This window comes from Sinocyclocheilus grahami, unplaced genomic scaffold (genome assembly GCF_001515645.1).
Source record: "Sinocyclocheilus grahami isolate Dianchi unplaced genomic scaffold, SAMN03320097.WGS_v1.1 scaffold65.1, whole genome shotgun sequence".
NCBI lineage: Eukaryota > Metazoa > Chordata > Actinopteri > Cypriniformes > Cyprinidae > Sinocyclocheilus > Sinocyclocheilus grahami.
In genome coordinates this window covers 1,989,178-2,013,682 of record NW_015505244.1, presented here as the reverse complement: position 1 = coordinate 2,013,682, position 24,505 = coordinate 1,989,178, and the positions used below count along the sequence as shown (strand labels likewise).

The following is a 24,505-nucleotide window of genomic DNA, read 5'->3' as shown; positions in this document are numbered from 1 at the left end:
ATAAAATGTATGAATGCTTGCATTAAATATCAGACCAAAAGGCATTTATTTTAAAGAAACAGTATAATCAAACACAGCTGGACTCAAATGAGGGTGTAGAACCATCTCAAGGATGATCAGAAGAAATGGACAGCCCCTGAGTTAAATATATGAGTGTCACAGCAAAGGGTCTGAATACTTAGGACCATGTGATATTTCAGTTTTTCTTTTTTAATAAATCTGCAAAAATGTCAACAATTCTGTGTTTTTCTGTCAATATGGTGTGCTGTGTGTACATTAATGAGGAAAAAAAATTAACTTAAATGATTTTAGCAAATGGCTGCAATATAACAAAGAGTGAAAAATTTAAGGGGGTCTGAATACTTTCCGTACCCACTGTATATATATATAAATTAATTAATTATATACTGAAGCACAGTATAAAAGACTTAGTATAAAAAAACTTATTAAATTAGATATTTGAAAAAGAACTGGTTAAAAATTAAAGAACACTTCCAAGTTATTGGTGTTAATCTGGCACCTGATGCTAATTTCCTTAATTATATGACAAAAACTATTTAACTGGGAGCATTCCTCCCATTTTCACTGAGATTGCAAGATGGTGGGCCGCTCTAAGGTGACTGAAAGCCTGCAACAGGAGGTTGTCCAGATGAAGGATAAAGGGATGCCCCTTTCAACCATTGCAAGAGAAGCTGGTCATTCCAAATCTGTGATTTTTCAAATATTGCAGCCTTACAATGACACTAATTCAAGTCCCCCAAAAAGGCTGGCCATCCACGTGAGACACATTCATGAGAGGACAGGATAATGCGGGGACTCTCAATGGGGAATCGGTTCAACACTGCAGCTGGAATTGCTTGCCAGTTCAGCGCTGAACAGAGTAAGTATCTGTCTCAGCAAGTTTAAGAGAAGTCGCACTGAAAGTGCACTCTGCAGTGGCCAAGCCTCTCATCAGCAGAAAGAATCAAAAGGCTAAGCTCACCTTTGCTGAGGAGCATATTGTGTAGAGAGAGGAGAACTGGTTCACTTTTGTGATGATTCTCTTATACAGCTACATGGCGGAGTGAATGCAAATGTTTATCAGAACCTCCTTCAGCAACATGCAGTTCCTTCCCTGCAAGAATTTCCCAATCAGCCTGCAATTTTTCATGCAAGACAATGTCCCTGTCACACTGCAAAACAGGTAAAGCAGTTCCTTTTACCCAAGAACATTGAAATAATGAAATGGCTGGCCCAGAATCCTGATCTTAACCAGATTGAAAATCTCTGGAAAATCCTTGGTGATAATGTTATGGCTAAGAAACCCACTAAAGTTACCAAACTGTGGAAGAGACTGGAAGAAGAGTGGACCAAGATCACACCAGCGCAGTGAGAGAAACTAGAGATGTGCTGATATCATTCAAAGCAAGGGCCTCTACACTTCCTATTAATTTCTGACAGCTGTAACCCTCCAAAATTCTAGTTGTAATCTTCTTTCGTGCTACAGTGATTACTGTTTTTTTTTATCACTATGTTTTCCACAAAATAAAGGTTTTTGTTTAAAAACCTTGGTTATTTTGCCAAACATGTTAGTATAACAGGGGTACACCTGCAGCTAATATTCCTTGAAATTGAGCGATGAAGATTAAATAATTTTTTTTATTTTATAAAAACCTCTGTTCCATTTAATATATTATATAAATTTGTATGTATACGGTAAATTTTTTGTGCGTGTGTGTGTGTATTTGTTTATACACGCAAAAAAAATTATTGCAAAATTTGTCAAATTTATAGAAATAAATACAACTAAATACATGCTCAAATTTTCTGATTCTGCATAGGGCATGTAAAATGTATGTCTGTGTATATATTTCTGTATTTGCCGTTTTTTACCTTAATTTTATAGGGAAGTAGAGTGAAATCAGGAACATTGTTTCATAATCTGTTTTTAATAATAATTATTTTATAATCTAATGTAACAAATCAGATAATTGCCAAAGCTGAAAGAACATATTTACCCAAAATAATTATCTCAAATTGAAAACAGAAACTGTCCATTATCCATTTATTGGGGTATTGGTTGATTTTGCAAATTTGACAAGAAGCCGATGACAGTAATCTCAATGTCTGTAACAGTCTGACACTTATAGACAGCTTGAATGGAAATCTGAAATTGTGATGTTAATTCCTATTGTGATTTATGAAAAATTCCTTTTTTTATGTTATATGTTTGGTCTCTGGTTTAAATTATGTGTTTCTTCAGTGGGAGTGATATGCCCCGGTTTGCTGGATGTCATTTTGAATATGTAATTTCTTCTGCACTCATCCTGATTTGACTCACACCAGTAACCACATTTTTTTCCCTCCGTCTACCATTTGCGGTGAATCATAAGAAAAGGGCGACATGATTAATTAGTGTGTTTGTTCTCACACAAGCACATTAATAACTGTCATTAATTGCCTAGAATGCAGTACACAAGCAAAAAATATATAAAGAATGGATATCAATAAGCTCACGTCCCCCAAGCCACCCGATCAAAGAGAGATAGACATTGGCTGGTACAGGAGGTGCCAAGGTACCTTGAAGGGTTATGACTTTATCTATCTAAGCTATAATTTATATTAAAGATTTTCTGATGTACTACCACATACAGGTTTCCAATGCCTAACCTCATAAACATCCAACGATTTAGCACGTGACCCTTTCCTCGGGGTGTCTGTTGTAATGAAATAGTAATCTCTTCATTCAAATGAAACATGTCTGTTGTGACATGAGTGTTTCTGTGAGCCTTGCCTCCTCGCATGACTTTTGATGAAAACTTGCTCAACAAATTGGATGTAACACTTATAGGTCTTAAATTCCAAAGCTGATGCTGTCAGGCCTGTTGAATATTTCATGACATAATAAAGCAGGGCCATAAAGGAACTTTATTTGTAAGTTTGTAATTCAAATGCTCCATATGCAGGCTAAATTATGTATTTCCAATGCCTTTTCACATATATTCATGTATTATAGAGGAGGAGGCAAGGCAGTTCTAATAAATGATACATAGCAATTGATTCAGTTCTGGTGAATATAGAAATGTAAATCTTGTATGGTCAAATGTATCTCGTTTCCCAGTACAGTTGATGTGAGTGAATTTTTCTTACTACGAGTGGGCCGTTTTCGCAAAGGCAGTTCCATGTGGTGTGGCAAAGATACACACGTGTGTCATATTCTTTCGGTCTGACCCACAAGGGAGTTTTTAGCTGAGATCAAACCGTTTTCAGTACATTGATATGATGTGAAATAGAGCCTTTAATAGAACTATGATTTGCTGTTATTGTGTGTTTAATAGACATGTGGGTGGCGTTTTAATGCCTGCTGTTGTCTCATTTGCACAGAGACATTGAATGCATTACAGCAAGTCCTAACCTGGCATGACAAGCAATAAATCTTAAATGTTTTTGTTCTAAACAGCCGTGGCCACGACAAGCAACATACATTTTGTAGTAGTCTTTTATTCTCACCGAGGCTGTATTTATTTTAAGAAAAATACAATAAAAACAGTAATATTGTGAAATATTATTATAATTTAAAATAAGTTTTCTATTTGAATATATTATAACGTAATGTATTCCTGTGATGGCAAAGCTGAATTTTCAGCATCATTACTCCAGTCTTCAGTGTCACATGATCCTTCAGAAATCATTCTAACATGCTGATTTGGTGCTAAAAAAAACATTTCTTATAATTATCAATGTTGAACACACATGTTAATATTTTGTGGAAACTGTGATACATTATTTTCAAGATTCTTTAATGAATAGAAAGTTCAAAAGAACAGCATTTATTTGAAAGAGATTTTTTTTTGTAATGTAAAAGTCCTTCCAGTCACTTCTGTATAATTTAAGTATAAATATAAATGAATAAAAGTATTAATTACCTTTTTAAAAAATTATACTGTCCCCAAATATTTGTGTATAGCTAAGATTCTATGCACAATTTTTGAGCAAATTTTGGGATGCCGGCTAAAATGCTGAATAGGAAAAAAAGGTACATAAAACATTTGGTGGCTAATTATTTTTATTAAGTAAGAAAAAAAATGCATAGAAAAAATGGTGGAAAAACATTTACCAAATTCAAGAGGTCATGTGACTCTACCTCAAGTCATGTGACTGACTCATTTGCTAAAATGATTAGGTGCGTTCAACTTCATGCAGCACTGCGCAGACTGATCGGCGGCTGACTTGAAGCAGTGCATGCCGGTTAGAAATTAAGTCCGACTTGAACCGGTGCCGACGACACGCCACTGTCATGTGTGGCATCAAAGTACCGCGATAGCGTTTCAAGAGCAGCCGGCTGACTCCGCTGGCGCAGCTTTTTTAGAGCAACTGCAGGAGTGCTGATTACGACACAGCTGTTTCACGATTGGCCAAATTCACCACATGACAACAATGACGTGTGTTTCGAATCTTCAAATCCAATACTGCTCATAAATCTGTTTTTAGAACAGTAAAAGCTTTTTTACTGTAGTCGCAATATTATATTGAGTCACGTTTATCATGAAAGCATATATATACCCCCACTTTAGTATTTAAATAGTATATATTTACATGGAAATTTATTCTTGAACAGATGGCGCTGTATTAAGCAGGATATAAAAAGTGTTTCTGTTGCTCATGAAAACATTTCTGAAATGTCTGTGTATTTGACAAATATTGCATTTAATTCACTTTATCTGTGATAGAGTAAGCAAACACCACGCGAGCGTCAACGGGAGCAGAAAGTGTCTGGCTTGATGGCTCCGTTTTCAACTCCGCCCCCGACTGCAAGCGGCTACTCTCGTTGACTGCCGTCTGTAGCCGTGCTTCAAGTCGAACGCACCTCTACTACTACTACCTCCCACAATTGTCAAATGACATACTGTCACTGCCCCCACAATGATTGTCATTGGTCCCACAATCACATTTTAAACATCAAATATATTATTTCTGATAAAGCAATCTGATGAGATTTGTCAAATTCTACAGTGTTTTCTCTTTCAGCGTGGACAGGAAAATAACTGGAAATTTGCAGATGTTGTATTTGGTTAGAACACTGTGTTTGTGTTTGTAAAATAAGCCTATTACATTAGCTTCTCGTCCATATTCAGCAGAGCACACCTGATTGATTTTTTCAATAAACAAAATAATCAGAATCCTTATTGGATTATCCAGTTGAAATGATGCCAATATCCATTTCTTGCTCTCCCACTGTTATACTGTCTAAAATAAACAGTCAGATATCTAGCAGCGTCAGTGTTTCTCCCCCTGAAGACTAATAGATTAATGTATTAATAGATGTCAAAGGTGGGAGGTTTGGAGAGATTTGTTTGAGTTACTTGTGAAATGTGAAGCATTTGCATTTTGTTTGTCACAGTGGTACGGTGTAAAGCGGGGTTGTATCCCCGGAGGGAATCTGCACCCTTGTGATTGAATCTCCTTGATTTAATGCACTCAATCACTGACCTGTGCTTCCCTCTCTCCATCTCTCTCCCAGGAATGTGAGTTCGGCAGGAGAGGAGGCTCGACGGCGGATGAGAGAATGCGAGGGTCTGACTGACACGCTGCTTTTCGTCATCCAGACTTCCCTCGGAAGCAGCGAGATTGATAGCAAGGTAAGCTTTCCTCCCGGGATCTGTCCATCTCTTCCAGAGCTATTAAGGCAACCTGTTGTAAGTGTTTGTGAGTGTGTGTAGAGGTTCATGGAATGTTCTGTAACAAATAGACAACTCTGTGGTTGGCTGCTGTCTGAAGGTTGCGAAGGCTCGCTCTTCTAAATGGCGTTCTTTAATCATGATTTAACTGTCAGCCCTCCGTCAGGCCCAGCGTGCTAATAGCAGAGCGGAGGGGATGCATCCGTCCTAATGAGGATTGAAGAGCAGAGCGTGTGGATGCTGGAGCATGGCACAGTTCTTTCCCTCTGGTCATTTTCAGACTTGCGAGCATTCCAGCCTTCCCACAATTCCCATTGTCTGAATCCCCCCACGGTGCACTCTCAACCACCTCTCCTCACCAAACTCACAGCATGGCTAATTAAAAATAGTGTACTTGAATTTCTTGTTATATTTCTTCAGGCTTTATAGGCTGTATGTAGACGGTGAAAACTTGCTTAAAGGCTTTAAAGGGACAGATCACCCAAAACATTTGAAATTATTTTACTCACCATCATGTCATTTCAAACCTATATGACTTTCTTTCTTCATCAGAACACCAAAGAAGTTACTATGAAACGCATCTCAATGTCCAAAACAATACTGGACCTCATTCACTTTCATTGTATGGACAAAGACAGTTGAAACATTCTTCAAAATATCTTGTTTTGTGTTTCCACAGAATAAAATCATACAGGTTTGGAACAATATGAGGATGAGAAAACTAATGACAGATGATGACTGATAATTAATCTTTTAGTGAACTATTGCTTTAATAACATCCACCAATGTTCAATTGAAACCTACGCCATACTTCTTCGTTTACCTGTTGCACATAGTTTGTAATGTACTAGTTAAAGTGGTCAACTACGTGACTAATTGGTTTTTACAACAAATAGTGAATATTCCTGACTACTTTCCCAAAAACGATGTATACCGGGTAAGATAAGACCTAAAATTAATTAGGTTGAAACGTGTAAATGTGTTTTAATGCTAAGCTCTCTTCAAGTTGTTGTATCTGAATTAATCTCTTTCTGTAACAAATTCTCAACATTAATTTTCAAGATATTTCAAGATAGTTACTGTTGGATGTCAATCCATGTGAGCAATGTTCACGTTTTTATGCATACTGTGACAGTTATGTGCAATGAAGGTTATTTGAAGTGTACTTCAGTTTTCAAATGAACACTTATGCATACAGCCGAGCACATAACCTTCCAAAGTATACTCCAGTTTAAGCGTGCGCAAACACAGACTCTAGACACACGTGCACAAGAAAGCTTCATCCATCCCGCTCCAGAAGTTATTAGTGTTTCTGTACTCGTTTAAACTAAAGTTGTGGTCTCTTAACTCCCTCGCACAAGTGCTTGTCAGCACAGGCATCTATTGTTGTCAGCATTTTGTTGTTGTTCATCCGTATCATTCATTTCTTTTCAACTGTGAAACAACAGGCCGGATCCATGTTGCCACTTCAGTGCAAGAAAATTCAAGACACATGCAATCAGAGCATACAAGCTTAGAAAAATTAGTTTGCGTTCATGCATGGGCATATTATGCTGATGTTGAAATTTACACCACACACTGTATGCTTGCCCTCAAGTACATGTAAAAAAACAAAGTATACTTTGCAGTGCACAGCTGGTAAGCTAAGAACAATGGTGTATGTTTCATTTGAACATTGGTGGATGTTATTAAAGGGATACAGTAGTTCTCTCAAAAATGAAACATCTGTCATTAATTTGCTCATCCTCATGTCATTCCAAACATGTAGGTCTTTCTTTCTTCTGTGGATATTTTGAAGATATTGAAGATGTTTCAACTGTCTTTGGTTGTATAATGGGTCAAGTATTGTTTTGGACCCCACTGCCTTTAATTGTATGAACAAAACAAAAAACATTGAGTCATTTTTTAAACTCTTCTTTTGAGTTCTGCAAAATAAAGAATGTATACTTTGGTTTAATGCATGTGTTGCTAAAAATCTGATATTCGGATTCTTCTCATTGTGTACAGCTGCTGTAAAAATACAGATCAATGCAAAACGTCAGCCGTCAGGTGTACTGAAGCTCTTGAGAGTTGAAAACACACTGATAAGCTTGGGAAGCATGTCTAGTGGGCTTCGCCACTGTGCCCCATTTTACTGCGACCTATTGAGTTTCGTCTAAATGTAAAAATACTAATTCTATAAGTGCACCTCCAGCCTATGGTTACACCTTTTCTTAATCCCTATACATTTTTAGCTCATTTTAGAGCACTGAGCACTCTTTTTCATCCATCAGTGTGCTTTAACACATTACAAACGCTCAGAAAAGCAACAGCAACCATTTAACCCATCACACTGGCTTCGGAAAAGGGCAATCACCCTAATCACTCCAATTTCTTTGTGTGTGGTGATTTGCCCAGAGCTGTTTTCGCCAGGTGTTGGCCCAGCAGAGCTATAATTGCTGAAAGCACACCGCCTATGGTCTTAATGTGCCGTTAACCTGTGGTTGGTCAAGCTCAGTCCTTTTGACTATGGCATTTAAAATGGGGACCTTGTAAATGGCTGGCAGTAAGAGAGATGGTGTTGCCCTAAATTTCACCAGGTGCAATATTCATTATGTTGCACATTTTCAGGGAAATTTCAGCAGAACTTGTTTCGTTTTCCTCAAAAACATAAAAAAATGCAAGGTCAGACGTGTCTGGCACAGAGAAGGGCTGTTGTTAAGCCAATATGTTTCTGTACGTCTGAAATGCCAGTGCATAATTCTCTGAGCATGTCTCTGATTACAGTCATTATTTTTGTTTGTGCAGGGCATGGTCCTCCTCGTTCCATAATGGGGGAAAAAAGAAAAACATGGAGATTGAGAAAAATGCTCGTTTTTCATCATCATTTTGCGAGCATTTGTTTTCTATTTTCCACTGTCAAGCATTGTGCCTGCTCTGCTGTGTCTCCTTGTAATACCCTGTTAAATGGAGTGTGAGCCGATGGATTTGGCTGGTCATTTTTCCCCATCTGCGAGTATATCCTTTAATCACATTTAAATGGGAGACCGTGTCAGACATATAATTAAGTACTTTCATATACTTATAGTGTCAATGCAGCCTACACTTCCAGCCAACACTCAGAGAAAGACGGAGACAGAGGAAATGAGAAAGTTAGCTGAAGTGAAAGAGACACGGAGAGAGATAAATGTAACTAGGTTTTAAACACTGTAGGATGTAACCTTGCTGTCTTTGACAGGCCCTAGACATGTCTTTCTCTAATACAGGGATCTTAAAGTCAAATCACCTAATTGTTTAATGCAAATACATGTGTTTTTACATCCACAAATTTGAGTTATAATTTGTATTTTATTTTATTATTTGAATATTTTGTTATTTTATCTTTTTCTCAAATTACCTGCCAGTTAAAAGCAAATACAAGTTGTTTTGCACAAAAACACTTTTTTATTTATTTATTAAATGAATTATTTATTTTTAGTTTATATATAAAATAAAATGCCTCCCAGTTTTACAACCATACATATCTTTATTTTTATATTTTGCTTTATTTTATTTTACTTCATTTTTTACTTTAACAGTCCTACTAGAGAACTGCAACCATAATGCAGAAAGTAAAAACTGATTTGCAGGCACAATTTCAGGATAAACTAGTAAATCTTAAGAGACTGAATTGAAATGAAATGAAATCGTGCAAGCCAGTAGTTAGAGACGCCTTCTGTAATGGCTGCTTTTTTCTGAACACTTAATTTAAGTGTTTTTTAAAAACTTAATTTAAGTTAATTGTTATGACAGCATAAGGAGTGCATGCAGACCAGTGTGTGTGTGTGTGTGTGTGTGTGTGTGTGTGTGTGTGTGTGTGTGTGTGTGTGTGTGTGTGTGTGAGAGAGAGAGAGAGAGAGAGAGAGAGAGAGAGAGAGAACAAATGTGTGTTTCCTCTTGTCTCAGAACCAGCATGAGTTGGATAGATGAAGTTTGGCCCCTCTGGTCAGATGGGCACTATCAAGAGCTCAGTGGTGCTAGACTAATACCTGCCCAATGGGGTGGGCACAGAGGTGTGTGTGTGTGTGTGTGTGTGTGTGTGTGTGTGTGTGTGTGTGTGTGTGTGTGTGTGTGTGTGAGAGAGAGAGAGAGAGAGAGAGAAAGAGAGAGAGAGAACAAATGTGTGTTTCCTCTTGTCTCAGAACCAGCATGAGTTGGATAGATGAAGTTTGGCCCCTCTGGTCAGATGGGCACTATCAAGAGCTCAGTGGTGCTAGACTAATACCTGCCCAATGTCTGTCTCTCTCTTTCTCCGTCAGACCATAGAAAACTGTGTATGCATTTTGAGGAACCTCTCGTATCGGCTTGCAGCTGAAACGTCTCAGGGACAGCAGATGGGGACGGACGAGCTGGACGGCCTCCTGTGTAGCGATTCCAGCGGGAAGGAAGGAGAGACCTCGGGCTGCTGGGGAAAGAAGAAAAAGAAGAAGAAGTCCCAGGACCAGGTGGGCCATCCAAAGCAGCATTTACAGGCTGCAATTTGACCCTCACCTGCTGACAGTCACTCTAACACACTTTACTTGGAAATCATAGTCCAGAGTACCATGAAAGAGGCTATTTAAAGTCAACAGGAAATCAAATTTTCTGTTTTTATCATATGTGACCCTGGACCACAAAACCAGTCTTAAGTCGCTGGGGTATATTTGTAGCAATAGCCAACAATACATTGCATGGCTCAAAATTATAAATTTTAGTTTTATGCCAAAAATCATTAGGATATTAAGCAAAGATCATGTTCCATTAAGATATTTTGTACATTTCCTACCGTAAATATATCAAAACTTAATTTTTGATAAGTAATTTGCATTGCTAAGGACGTCATTTGGACAACTTTAAAGGTGATTTTCTCAATATTTTGTTTTTTTTGCACCCTCAGATTCCAGATTTTCAAATAGTTGTATCTCAGCCATATATTGTTCTATCCTAACAAACCATACATCAATGGAAAGCTTATTTATTTAGATTTCAAATTAGGTAAAATTTCACAAAATTTACCCTTATGACTGGTTTTGTGGTCCAGGGTCACACATTTTCTTTGTTGTTTCTAGTCTTATTGTATTATTAGTTATATAATATAATATAATGTACATTTATGATATAATGTATTGGATCTATTTTTTGTGTTATCCTATATCCTATGTATATATATATATAATATATAATATAATGATTATTATATTATATTATAATATTTTATTAGACCATTTAATAATGAAAATTGCACTGTTATTATGCAGTGTAATATCGCATATTATGCATTATATTTTTAGATTACATTAGTTTATATGATACTATACACACACATATATAAACAAAAAGTAAAGTCTTGCCCTAATTTTCACTTGTCACATAATGGAAGTAAAATAGCTTGTGAAAGTCAATTTGTGTTGACTGACTAAAGACAGAAGGCTGTATTTCACAATAAAATGCTTCTCTGCTTTTGAAAGAGAGCCCAGCAAAAATGGGGTATTTCATATCAAAATATTAATAACACAATCAGCATATTCAACTTCATTTTACACCCCTCGTTGCCTCAAAATAATCCCAATTTATGTTTCAATGAGTTCCCCAAATAACAGATTTACACGCCGCCCTTTAATCAATTACTTCCTCTGCAAACGTAACGCTCACCACCTACACAGAGACACACTGCAGACAGTGAGTTTCCCCAGTGACACACTCTATGGCTGATAAATTTCAGTGTTTGTGGGCGTCAGACTAAAGGAGTGGGGAAAAAACCCAACCTTTTTACAGGCGACTCCTCCATAGCAGAGGAAACTCTTCATTAATCTCACGCAGGAAAAGTCAGCCTGGATCCTCCTTGCAGACACGGAGGTGGGAGAGCAGTTATGTAACACCACTCCCTCTGGAAATGTCCCGTTCCAGAGGAGCCATGCAGCTAATAGCTGGTGATATACTGTAGCCACCGATAGCTGAATATAATCCTCTTTAACTTCGATACTAGCTACAATAAAACGTGCACTTGCTGCAAAAGAGATGCTCGTCACAGCAACCTCTGGTTGCTACGTGCCTAGTAAGACGCAGTAAAACTTTAAAAGCAGTCAGAGTCGAATAATACATCAAAGCTATTGCTCTGTTGAGATTATGACAGCATAGACTTTTGTATTAAACATAGTTTGGGGATGTTTTGCGTCGTCTTTTGCATTTGAACATTCAAAGCTGTATTTCCTTCATTCATTATCTCAAAACCCATACATAAGTTTGCGGATCTGTTTTAGCATTCAGTCAGATGTGTCTCCTCCAGTAGTGGACGAAGTACACAAATCAAGTACTTGAGTAAAAGTACAGATACGTATAATAAAATATTACTCCAGTAAAAGTACTCCTTTTTCAATTTTACTCGAGTGAAAGTACAAAAGTACTCGATTTTTTATGTACTTAAGTAAAAAAGTACTGATAGATAGATTTATTTTGCAATTTTATATGGGCTACTTAATTTAAATTTATATTAGCACATATTTTTTATAATCCTATTGCTCAAAATACCTGGAATTTTCCCAAAAATATCCACTATATGGAGTCAAGATATATTTTTGTTGTTGATATGGACTATGTTGATTAGAGTGATTTAGTAATGTTCACTGTGAAGCTTACACTGTGAAGTACCTGAGAGAAAACAGATTTGACCATCTGATTTTCACCAGTAAGAAAAAAGTGTTTGAAAGCTTGTTGTTTTGCAGAACATCATAGTTATATATGACATGAGAATAAGGCCTGAAGTTAGGAAGAACATTTTAAGGAAAATATTATTATTTTTTTTTCTTCTCAAACCTTGTCTGTGGTGTAAAAACACCCCTGGCCAAATGCCCCCAGAGTGCATCACTTCCCACTTTAATAATTACTGTAGTTACCATGTTCTGAACATCACATCCTTTCTTTCCCCCAGATGTAATCTATCTAGGTGGTTGAATAAAAATATTTGGACTTTATATCTAAAAATGACCTCAACTTAGCACCAGCAAGCTTGTTAGCTAGACAGTTAGCATCAGCAAACAATATTTATTTATTTTCAGTATGGTTATGAAAAAATATTCATATCTGTCTACTCGACTAGTTAATCCAAACAATATAAAAATTTATACTGTTGATAAACAATATAAAAACATACGTCACATAGGGCTAAATGCGTAGCATTTTAATAAAACTGATAACGTTACGGCAGCTGGGAATATGAACGCGCATTAATTATTTTATTTAGTCTGTGCTATTTTAAGGTTTGGGGGGTTTTTTAACCTAAAATAGAGACACAGATGTTGATGTGTCTGCATTCAATCATTTCAGTGGGCTTAAATAGATCACCCTTTACAGCAGATTTAGTTCCCAAACAACTGACAGTTTTGACCTAAATATGATTTTCAGTTACAATAATTAATCCTAAAATTCGACATTAGTAGCTTAAGATCTCCCGGTTCTTACTTGTGAATTCAGTTCACTGGAGACTCGCACTAAACGGTTAATTTGAATCAGTGAGTTGTCAACTCGAGAACAACTGCAATCGGTTCATTCTAATTCGTCAATTAATCGTTTGGTGCGATTTGCGAAACCGATTTAAAAGGTTCATTGAAAAGAATCAGTTCGTTCTTGAATCAGACACCGCTTCTGCGTCTCGGAGCACGTGATATATTATAAGGAGTAACGATATGTTTTATGAAATGTAGTGAAGTAAAAACTACGATCTTATGCTTTGGAATGTAGTGAAGTAAAAGTAAAAGTTACTCAAAATAAAACGACTCCAGTAAAGTACAGATACTTGAAAAATGTACTTAAGTACAGTAACGAAGTAAAGCTACTCCGTTACTGTCCACCACTGGTCTCCTCCAATCAGATTACAGAAAGGAAGGAGATGCAAGGATACCGGAGTCGTCCATCTCCGCCTCTTGGACTGTAAAGAGGGCCATTTCTCCCCATTACCTAAGGTGCCCTCTCGTATCATGTGCTGGACCTTCTCTTCAGCCGAGACGCTTTGAAATAGGACACCTGGGCCTCCGGGCAACAGAAGGCTAATGTACTCTGTTAAATAATTTATCACTAAGTGGCAGTGAGGTAGCCCAGGAAACCAGAGCGTGCTGCTGCGGCTCTGTCAGGGCAGGGTTTGCTAATTGACTGAGAGGAAAGAGTATATAAACCAGAGCAATTTCAACCCACCAAGCATTGATACCTGTCTTTGAGTTTACTCTGAGAAATGGGGCATGAAGCGTTCATTATGCTCAAAGCTTGCCGACAGGAAAAGGGTGAAGAGAAAGTTTTCGACAATTTGAGATGCTGTTTTATGCTCTGATAGTTCAGAAGAAGCATTAGGATCACATTGTCATTTTTAGATTGAGGGTTTTGGAAAAGCTCAAAGAGTTGCATTTGGGCAGGTTTGACTCATTTTAGATGTCCAAAAAGACACATTTTCTGAAGAGAAAACTCATGTTGTTCACCAGAGTTTAGGGACTTCATAGTAATGGGTGAATGACAAATACAAATGTGCAAGATGATGTAACGGAGAAAACTTTTAAAAGTCATTCACAAAATGACCCATGTTCTTAGAAATGAAGTCTTTGTTGGTTTCATACAGTTTTGTATTTTCATAGATATATTTAAAATCTATCTATTTATTTATCTATCTATCAAAACATGTTCATCATAGAAGAGGTGTCATTATTTTTTTAGTTATTTAATAGATTTGGACTTAAGCAGTCATTACTTTGACTCTGATGGCATCCTTAGCAAGCACCTTTTTCGTTGATAAATTATGAAAACAGTTTTGACAGCGATTGTGTTAGGCTGAATGTTTGCGAAATGTTGCCCTCATTGTTTGCATATAGTGAAACCACAGATTAAACCAAGTATCCTCTCAAACTCTTTCCATTTCTTCTACGTTCACCGTATGAGAAGAGCAGCAGCCTCATGGGGGCTTCTCCACCCTCCAGCAGTTGACTGAACAACAGAGCTGCTCCTCAGAGCAGGAACGGGGGGGAGATGAAAACAGACTCATTAATAATGAAGGGAGAGTGAGGCTGAGTGCCAGAGCTAGTTTAAGACGCTGAGGTATTTTGCAAGTTGCTCTGCCTGAAAGTAGGTCAGCCTGTGAGACCAGCACTTTTCAAACTGACTCACCCACACGCCTCGAACGCAGACTTACAGCTCATCATTCCTGCCCGGTTTTAGGTCTATTCAGGCCACAATTTGTCAAGAGATCTCCTCGTGTGGGGTTTTTGTGTATGTGCAGAGGGTTACAGTCACCTTTTGACCCATACAGAATGACAGCGATTTTGTCTCGGGAGTTCGCCAGGTCGCAGTACTGATGGTTGCTAGGAGGCGGATGCCGTAATGTTATTGCTGGTCATAGCTGTAGAAAATCAGATAAAAAAAAGAGATAAAAATGAAAATGAAACAATTTTCTTGATGCTAAAAGTGAACACTCTGGAGGAGATTGTGTTTGTATAGTACATAAACTGCAGCAGTATATATATAATATAAATATAATATATCATAGCATGATGAAGAGAAATCATTATTAATTCATGAATCAAACTCACTTAAAATGCAAACAATTTCTGATGCAGTTTTCCATGTATAATTTTTTTATCATATACACTACTGTTCAAAAGTTTAGGATCAGTAAGAAAAAATAAGAAACGTATTTCAAAAATATTTTAAAAACTTACCGACCCCAAACTTTTGAAATCATACAGAAGAGTAAACTCACATTAACGTCTCTGTTGTATCACGTTTTCTTCACTCACTTCACATTGATATTTAATTAGCTGCACTTTTACATAGTCAAATTTTTCTCACTAATAAGTCATGTTGCTTTCTCACTGCAGATTTATGTCAGTGTGAATGCCCCTTTGTGAGGGTTTAGATGCTGATGGCGATGGATTTTGTGTGTCTTCCTGCAGTATCTGACTGACTTGTTTTTCATGTCACACTCTTTGTTTCTATAGTGGGATGGTGTGGGACCACTGCCAGATACTGCTGAGCCCCCCAAAGGGATTCAGATGCTGTGGCATCCTTCGATAGTAAAGCCCTACCTCACCCTCCTGTCTGAGTGCTCAAACCCGGACACGCTGGAGGGAGCCGCTGGGGCACTGCAGAATCTGGCTGCTGGGAGTTGGAAGGTAAGCCCTATGGTCAGTTGCCTTGTGTACGCATCTGTCTGTGCTGGAGATATGGCTTGGTATGCAACAAATATTGTTTAAAATACAAGTGGATTATCTGATAATTATGTGTCAGCATTCATCATTGGTTTTTCATTTAATTATGACTTTTATATATATATTGTATATATTGTAATTCATATATATATATATATATATATATACAGTGACAGCAAAGGGTCTGAATACTTAGGACCATGTGATATTTCAGTTTTTCTTTTTTAATAAATCTGCAAAAATGTCAACAATTCTGTGTTTTTCTGTCAATATGGGGTGCTGTGTGAACATTAATGAGGAAAAAAAATTAACTTAAATGATTTTAGCAAATGGCTGCAATATAACAAAGAGTGAAAAATTTAAGGGGGTCTGAATACTTTCCGTACCCACTGTATATATATATATATAGTATATATATACTGTATATATATATCATTTATTTTGTATTCCTTTATTTAATTTTTACTTTTGTTATCTGTCATAGGGCAAATGTTTAATTGCTGTAGGGTTAGGAGCATTTAAAAACATTAAAATAATTTAAATTTATTAAAAAAATATATATATATACGTGTATATATATTCAAATGGTTATCCATTTAATATTTTTGTATAGTTTTATTTTTAATTATTGGTAGCTGTCTGAGTGTAAGCCAATGTATTCTTAGCATTGAGGGCCTTTAAAAAAAACATAAAAATAATTAAATATTTCAATAATAAAAAAAGATTAAAATGTTTATCTGTTTATTAATTTAATTTTACACCTTTAAAGTATTACAATTCAGCATGTCACAAACATTTGAATGATGCCGTAATTTATCTGACTTTCTGTGCTATTACTTTCCAAGGCAATCAGTCTTATGATTTCCAAAAAAACTCACTGTAGCAAGTATTCTAGAGCCAGAATATTATAAATAACAGTTCTCTTTTGACTTGGTCCACCTAGCATTGGACAAACAACCACATAGCAGCATGATAAGAACCGCTCAGAGCACCTTCGCTTAGCAACACTCTGGTACCTGAGATGGTTTTTTTACTGAAAGTTTTATTAGCTGTTGTCAGGATCTAAATTTATTTAACGGTGCAAGAAGAAATGGTGTAAAATTGCATTTTTCCTGACCTGAAACTGGTTGCTTTCATCAGATGTTTAAACCAGTACCAATCTCCCTCTTGGCCCGTGCTTCTCTCTTTGTTCTCACATCCTTTTCACCATCTCTCAGCGTCAAAAGCTTGTTTTACCTCTGTTGCTCGAGAGCTCTAATCCACCGATGTGCTCGACAAGATCAATACTCTCAGATGGAGACAGATGCAATGGGATTGGATTGGTTTTGAAGTCTCATAACAGGTTTAGACCACCTTCAAGAAGTTAAATGAAAGTGGCGTCCATATGACCCCTCTCCACACCTACAGGCCATGAGGTTGTATTCGTGTTTGCTGTTGTGTTGAGTTTGTTGGAGAGACAAACAGGAAAGCAGTCCAGGTCCCATAATTGGCTGCTCTGTTTGTTCATCTAGAAGAGCTGACATTGAGCCCCCGTCTAATATGTGTGAACTAAGCTCTCTGTTTATGTTTTCAAAGTTCATCTCGGACTATTCAATTTATTATTAAATCCCACACTGTGTGTACTAGGAAATGGAAACAAAGCCCTTAACTTAAGATGGATCAAAAACAGTCAAGCGTGAAGTATGCTTTCTCGTCAAAAACTCCTTTTCAATTACAGTTTCAAGGATATTTATTGCATTGCATTACTTATATGTATTTTTAAACAGTTTTAATGAACTGTGATGTTGATTTTCACTAAATGACAGATTTACATTTCCACACACTAATTTTAAGTGCCATTTCTCTGTTCCTAAACCCAGTAAGATGCCTCTGTGATGTACTTTGCCTGATTTAACACAATTTCCTTTGAACTACACTAAATGCATAAGTGTCGGTGTCACTCAAACTTGCGACAGATAAAGAGAGCACGCAATCATTCAGATTAGACTGTGCTTTGCTGTTTGGTGATTATGCAACATGAAACCATGAATACAGTATCGATGTGTCAGAGGTGAATATACAGTCAAACCAAATATTATTAAAAAAACAGATATCATTTTTTATATTTTTTACTACTGGGTGCAGGACACTATAGTTCATTTATGTAAGTGAGGATAGCAAAATAAAGTGAACTGTGACATATTATACCCAAAAACTCTTCATACCAGTAAAATTTATAAAACTTTGGGACCAAAAATTATTCAGACACTTTGACCTGACCATGTTTTGCTTAAGTGTTATCTGACATTATCAAGAGGAATTTGTTCTGATACAGTTTAACTTATTATAGTGAATAGATTGTGGTAATGTGTGAAATGTTGGTGTCTGAATAAATTTTGGCTTGACTGTATGCAGGTTATAAAGCATTTTTGGTTTGTGTGTGTTCAAGAAAACCAATGTATGCAGAGAAAGAGACTTGACTAGTTTTATTACATTTTTTATTTATATCAGTTTTTTATCAAATAAACCTTGGTGAGCATAAGAATCTTCTTTAAAAAAAAAAAACCTTCTGACTCCAAACTTTTGAAAGATACATTTGGAAAAGGAAAGACACATGAAATGGTTTTGAATTTGTTCCAAATTAGGTGTCTTATTGGGCTGTCAAATGTTTAATCATGATTTATCGCATCCAAAATTAAAGTTTGTGTTTACATATTATATATGTGTGTGTACTGTGTATATTTTTATATTTAAGAAAAATATATTATATTTAGATATAAAATATTTACATATAGCCTTTGAAACTTTTAATTCTGGAGTGATTTTTTTCTAGGTACACAGCTTGCAAGGTTTAGGACAGAGCTTCTCTGTCATTGTGTTTTTGTCTCTCTTTTTTTTATGCACACATACAGAGGTCATCAGAAATGAGGAATGTGAGGGGATGCCTGCTGGGCCGTATGCTGCGGTCTCCCCTGTTACAGCAGAAGTGCAGGGTAGCAGAGAGTCTAATCTGAGCTGACACTCCGTCACTGATAAAGGCTGATCCCACAGCTGGGGTCATACATAGAGAACCTCAGAGAGCTAAAGCTCTGAGCTAGTATTAGTCTTTCACTGTAACCTGGGGAGTGTGATTACACTGTCAGCAGGGTGCTGATCCAAAATGAGACACTTTACAGACATTGGTATATCCAACTATGACGATACACTTCATGGTCTCCTGAAAATTGCTGATATGTAGAATTATATATAGTAAAGTGGCCGAATGTCGAATATCATTTGTCATATTTGTTCACCTGTTTGTTTGTTTGTTTGTTTGTGTGTGTGTGTGTGTGTCCCCTAGTGGTCAGTGTACATCCGTGCGGCAGTGAGGAAAGAGAAGGGTCTGCCAATCCTTGTGGAGCTGCTGAGGATAGACAACGACCGTGTGGTGTGTGCCGTCGCTACCGCACTCAGAAACATGGCCTTGGATGTCAGAAATAAAGAGTTAATCGGTACGGCCCTTTTTTTCCTTCTCTTGACTGTCTTCTTTTATTTTATTAGTCACTGTGATTCACTTTGTTTCAAATGGTTCAAAGCCACTGGATTTGTAGTGCTCAGGGTTAGCAGCTGTGGTCTCTTTGGCTTCTCTGTAATGAAGTCCAGTCTCTTATGTTTTAGCCAGTGTGGTAAAGAGGGCCATTCGTAGCTCTCAGCTCAGAGGAAGATAACTGTCATTTTATTATTACACATTTCCTGCCCACTCATCATTTTAAATGGGTTAGCAGGCATCAGGCTGCACTTTCGCATTCTAGGCTTGTGTAACTGTATATACAGTATAGTGTATATATTTTTGGTTTTGTTTGGGGTTTTGGGATTTCTTTATTGCTGACTTTACTGAAAGTGACATGCAACTCAAAAGTTTTGCATTTGTGTATGGCGGCTGCTCAAAGGGTCGTTCCAAAGTGACTGTTTGATTTTTGTTTTTGTTTTGTTTTAGTCTGGTTTGTTTGTTTGTTTGTTTTGGTTTATTGTTGTTGTTGTTGTTTTTTCTTTATTGTGTAGCTAACTTTACTGAAAGTGACCTGCAACTCAAAAATGTTGATGTTTTGCATGGAGGGTTCTCAAATAGATGATCCTATTGAACTGTTTTAATTTTTCTTTTGCATTTTATTTTGTTTTGGTTGTTTTAGTTGTTGTTTTAGTTTGGTTTGGTTTCTTTTTTTATTTGTTTTGTTTTGGCCATTTAGTTTGGTTTGGGTTTTTTGTTGTTGCTTGTTGTTGTTTTATTCTGCTGACTTATTCTGTCTTTAGTTTGTGTTTGTTGTTTGTTTGTTTGTTTGTTTGTTTGTTTTTGTACTGTTCAGTTGACTTTACTGAAAGTGGCATAGGTTTTGGAGGTTTTTCATAGGGTCAATCCAAATAAAACTAACCAGCTGTTTAAATCCTTTCAAAAAGGGCCCTTCCTCAACACCATTAGCAAAGCTTTCATATAATTCTCACTTCAAGAAATCAATTTTGTCATTTCTGCTCATGTGATACCTGGTGAAACATCCTCACAATTAATTATGTAAACTGGGGGCATTTATTTGTTACTCACAAAATGTCTTATTATTGAACCTATTTTCTTGTCTGTTTACCGCAAGTGCCACTAAAAGCAGTACACAAGTTAAAATAAATTAGAATTAATGATACAAGGCCAAATTATATTTTTAATTTTAATTTTAATTTAAGTTTCATTTGCTACAAGTGTGAGGATACATTTTGCTGTTTTGCTACTAAGGGTAACAATAAGATACAATATAGACCTATCTTTGTGTGAGGGGTTCCAAATGTGTACACATAAGGCAGTCAAGCCCTGCACCCTTCAGAGTGCTCACTTCAAGTGCTGTGTCCTTCACTTTCAGTGGAATTCGCCCAATATCTTGTTGAGTGGTACTTCATCATGTTTCCACTGTTGGTTTCATGGAGTTTCATGGCTTGGCGCACTGCACCGCATTAGAAGAGCTCAGGCTATGCCTCTGAATAGTGAGGACAATGTGTTCATGGTCTTTGTGACTTTCATAGTCATTGCTGACTAAGAATTAGCCTTTTCTGTTTCTGTAAGCATACAGTACAAGTAGTTCCCTCATTGTTTACTCTTAGCGCAGAGGTGAAGTGAGTCAAAGTGACTCTGTACTTATTTAGGGTAGTATAATTATACTTCTCCTTCATGACCATATCCACACCTGTCCATAATTGATATTGTTTCCTCCAAACATGTGTCAGAAGCATTGAGGTTCCTGCAATTGGGAGCTGACCTTACCTTCATACTGAGATGCAGGTGTTTAGCATTACACTGCTTCTGAATTAGACATATTAACGAGTACATGACACAGCATCACCGTCTCCGTCTGAATCACAGGAAGTGGTCCGCCCGAGGTCGCCGTTGTCACATGTTGACCCGCCGCAGCAGGTGCTTAATTAGAGCTTGTTTTCTTCCTTCCTTCATCCCATCTCACACTGATTCACACCATTTGAAATTCTCCCAGTGACATCACCAACCGACTATTGATCTCACCTGCTAATAAATGTGGTTTCCCTGGTGAGTTTCGCCATCTCCATGGCAACGGCTCCCCAGTCTCATTCTGCCGCTGGTTTCAGGCCCCCTCTCAGCTCCCCCAACAACTGGTTTGCATTTGCCACCTGGAGTCTGCCTAGATTTGCACATCATCCAAAATCATTTTAGATTATGCAGATTGCATTGTCTTCGTTATACATTGCCATGGAAATCTGCTTCCTGTCTTTGTAGATTTAGCATGTTTCTCAGTAGATTATGCAAAAATAAATTGCATACGGTACATGTGATGCACAAATAAATGTATATTTTTATCAGATTGCAGAGTTTAAGAGTCCATATATAGAGTACATTTAGACTCTAAATTGATTCGTATTGAGAAGTGTGTGCAGTAAACACAGTCTGTGACTGGCGGCTATTCTCACAATTTGCTTTTTTAGACAGTTCAACCTGGCCATCCATCAAAAGCTTTTGAGAGCCATGAGCAATAAAATCATTTGAAACTTCTCCCACAGTCTCTTCCTTTCATCCGTGCAGTGGTGGACAATAACGGAGTAGCTTTACTTCGTTACTGTACTTAAGTACATTTTTCAAGTATCTTTACTGGAGTCATTTTATTTTGAGTAACTTTTACTTTTACTTTACTACATTCCAAAGCATAAGATCGTACTTTTTACTTCACTACATTTCATAAAACATATCGTTACTCCTTATAATATATCAAGTGCTCCGAGACGCAGAAGCTGTGTCTGATTCAAGAACGAACTGATTCTTTTCAGTGAACCTTTTAAATCGGTTCGCAAATCGCACCAAACGATTAATTGACGAATTAGTATGAACCGATCGACAACTCACTGATTCAAATGAACCGTTTAGTGCGAGTCTCCAGTGAACTGAATTCACAAGTAAGAACCGGGAGATCTTAAGCTACTAATGTTGAATTTTAGGATTAATTATTGTATTATAGTATTAATTATTAATTATAGTAACTGAAAATCATATTTAGGTCAAAACTGTCAGTTGTTTGGGAACTAAATCTGCTGTAAAGGGTGATCTATTTAAGCCCACTGAAATGATTGAATGCAGACACATCAACATCAGTGTCTCTATTTTAGGTTTAAAAAAAAAACAAACATTAAAATAACACAGACTAAATAAAATAATTAATGCGTGTTCATATTCCCCGCTGCCATAATGTCCACTGAATTATTAAAATGCTACACATTTAGCCCTATGTGACGTATGTTTTTATATTGTTTATCAACAGTATACATTTTTATATTGTTTGGATTAACTAGCGGAGTAGACAGATATGAATATTTATTCATAACCATACTGAAAATAAGTAAATATTGTTAGCTGATGCTGTCTAGCTAACAAGCTTGCTGGTGCTAAATTGAGGTGATGTTTAGATATAAAGTCCAAATATTTTTATTCAACCACCTGGATAGATTACATCTGGGGGGAAAAGAAAGGATGTGATGTTCAGAACATGGTAACTACAGTAATTATCAAAGTGGGAAGTGATGCTCTCTGGGGGCATTTGGCCAGGGGTGTTTTTACACCACAGACAAGGTTTGAGAAGAAAAAAAATCATTATGAAAATATATTTACATTTTCCTTAAAATGTTCTTCCTAACTTCAGGCCTTATTCTCATGTCATATATAACTGATGTTCTGCAAAACAACAAGCTTTAAAACACTTTTTTCTTACTGGTGAAAATCAGATGGTCAAATCTGTTTTCTCTCAGGTACTTCACAGTGTAAGCTTCACAGTGAACATTACTACATCACTCTCATCAACATAGTCCATATCAACAACAAAAATATATCTCGACTCCATATAGTGGTTATTTTGGGAAAATCCCAGGTATTTTGAGCAGTAGGATTATAAAAAATATGTGCTAATATAAAATTTTATTAAGTAGCCTATATAAAATTGCAAAATAAATCTATCTATCAGTACTGTTTTACTTAAGTACATAAAAAATCATGTACTTTTGTACTGTCACGTGAGTAAAATTGAAAAAGGAGTACTTTTACTTTTACTGGAGTAATATTTTATTATGCGTATCTGTACTTTTACTCAAGTACTTGATTTGTGTACTTTGTCCACCACTGCATCCATGATTTATTTTACGTGTTTGATCACTGAATCTATATTTGAACTCATTTTACATTTAGCTCAGGGATGAAAACTGGGCACATGAAATGCATATAAATGGCCAATTCAATCCTGCCGTTTGATCACGTATTAAAATAAAGATTGATTGTTTGTATAAATGAATTTAACAGCCTAAGTTCAAAGCATCTGCCTATATCCTGGAGCTTTGATACCGTATGCTGATAAACAGCACATTGTAAGATCATAAAATTCAGATAAGCTTCTTTGGTGTTGGATGCCTTATTTTGATTTTTTTTTAACATGAGGTTAAAAGAGAATTAATTTTGATGCATTTGAATTCATTTTGGTTTTATGTGTACTTTTGAACCTCATTGACATTTATAGACCCTGAGGTACAGTACAAATGTAATCTCTGTTTCTGCTTTGACTTTTTCTCTTTTATAATTATTTTTCTTGCCTTCTGTATGTAATTTATTTCTGTTTTTTTGTTATTATTATATATCTGTATATCAATGTTTCTTTTTTTAATATATAGTATACAATTTAATGGACTCTAGGAAATATTTGGTGTATTGGCAGCAGGTTTGCCAGGTCCCAGAAAAATTGACAGCCCAAAACCAACTTAAAACCCACCCAAAAGGACAAAAAAAGGCCAATTTTCCTCAGATCAATCACAGTTGACATCTGTGGGGATTTAAAATAAGTGGTTTGATTTTATGTATCCTGTGCTTTACGTTTTATTTGGAAGATTTTAGTTAGACTACTTTAGTATGTGCATATTTCACTATTTAATCTGAATTTGATATCTATAAAGTTACTTAATTATTTTATTTATACACTTATGATACTTTACATTTTTCTTTTACACTTTCTTTTTGATTTTAATTTTCTGTTAAATCATTTTTGAAGCATTTTGCATGTATTGTTTAAAATATGAAATATAAATATGAATAACACTCACAAAATGTTTTTGCCTTAAAACTCACTTCCAAATATTTTTTTCATACATTAACTTAAAATCATCTATTAT

The 24,505-nt window shown here is 36.4% G+C and overlaps 1 protein-coding gene across 3 annotated transcripts in view; it reads left to right on the top strand.

Annotated features, from left to right (window-relative positions):
• LOC107584984 (catenin delta-2-like) overlaps nt 1-24,505 on the top strand; it is a 92,625-nt gene that overhangs the window by 37,379 nt on the left and 30,741 nt on the right. For all 3 annotated transcript variants that reach the window (XM_016271787.1, XM_016271786.1, XM_016271788.1), the window contains 4 exons: nt 5,501-5,618; nt 9,935-10,120; nt 15,629-15,802; nt 19,158-19,308. In XM_016271787.1, coding sequence (XP_016127273.1) covers nt 5,501-5,618; nt 9,935-10,120; nt 15,629-15,802; nt 19,158-19,308 — 629 coding nt within the window. The remainder of the gene's footprint in view (nt 1-5,500; nt 5,619-9,934; nt 10,121-15,628; nt 15,803-19,157; nt 19,309-24,505) is intronic.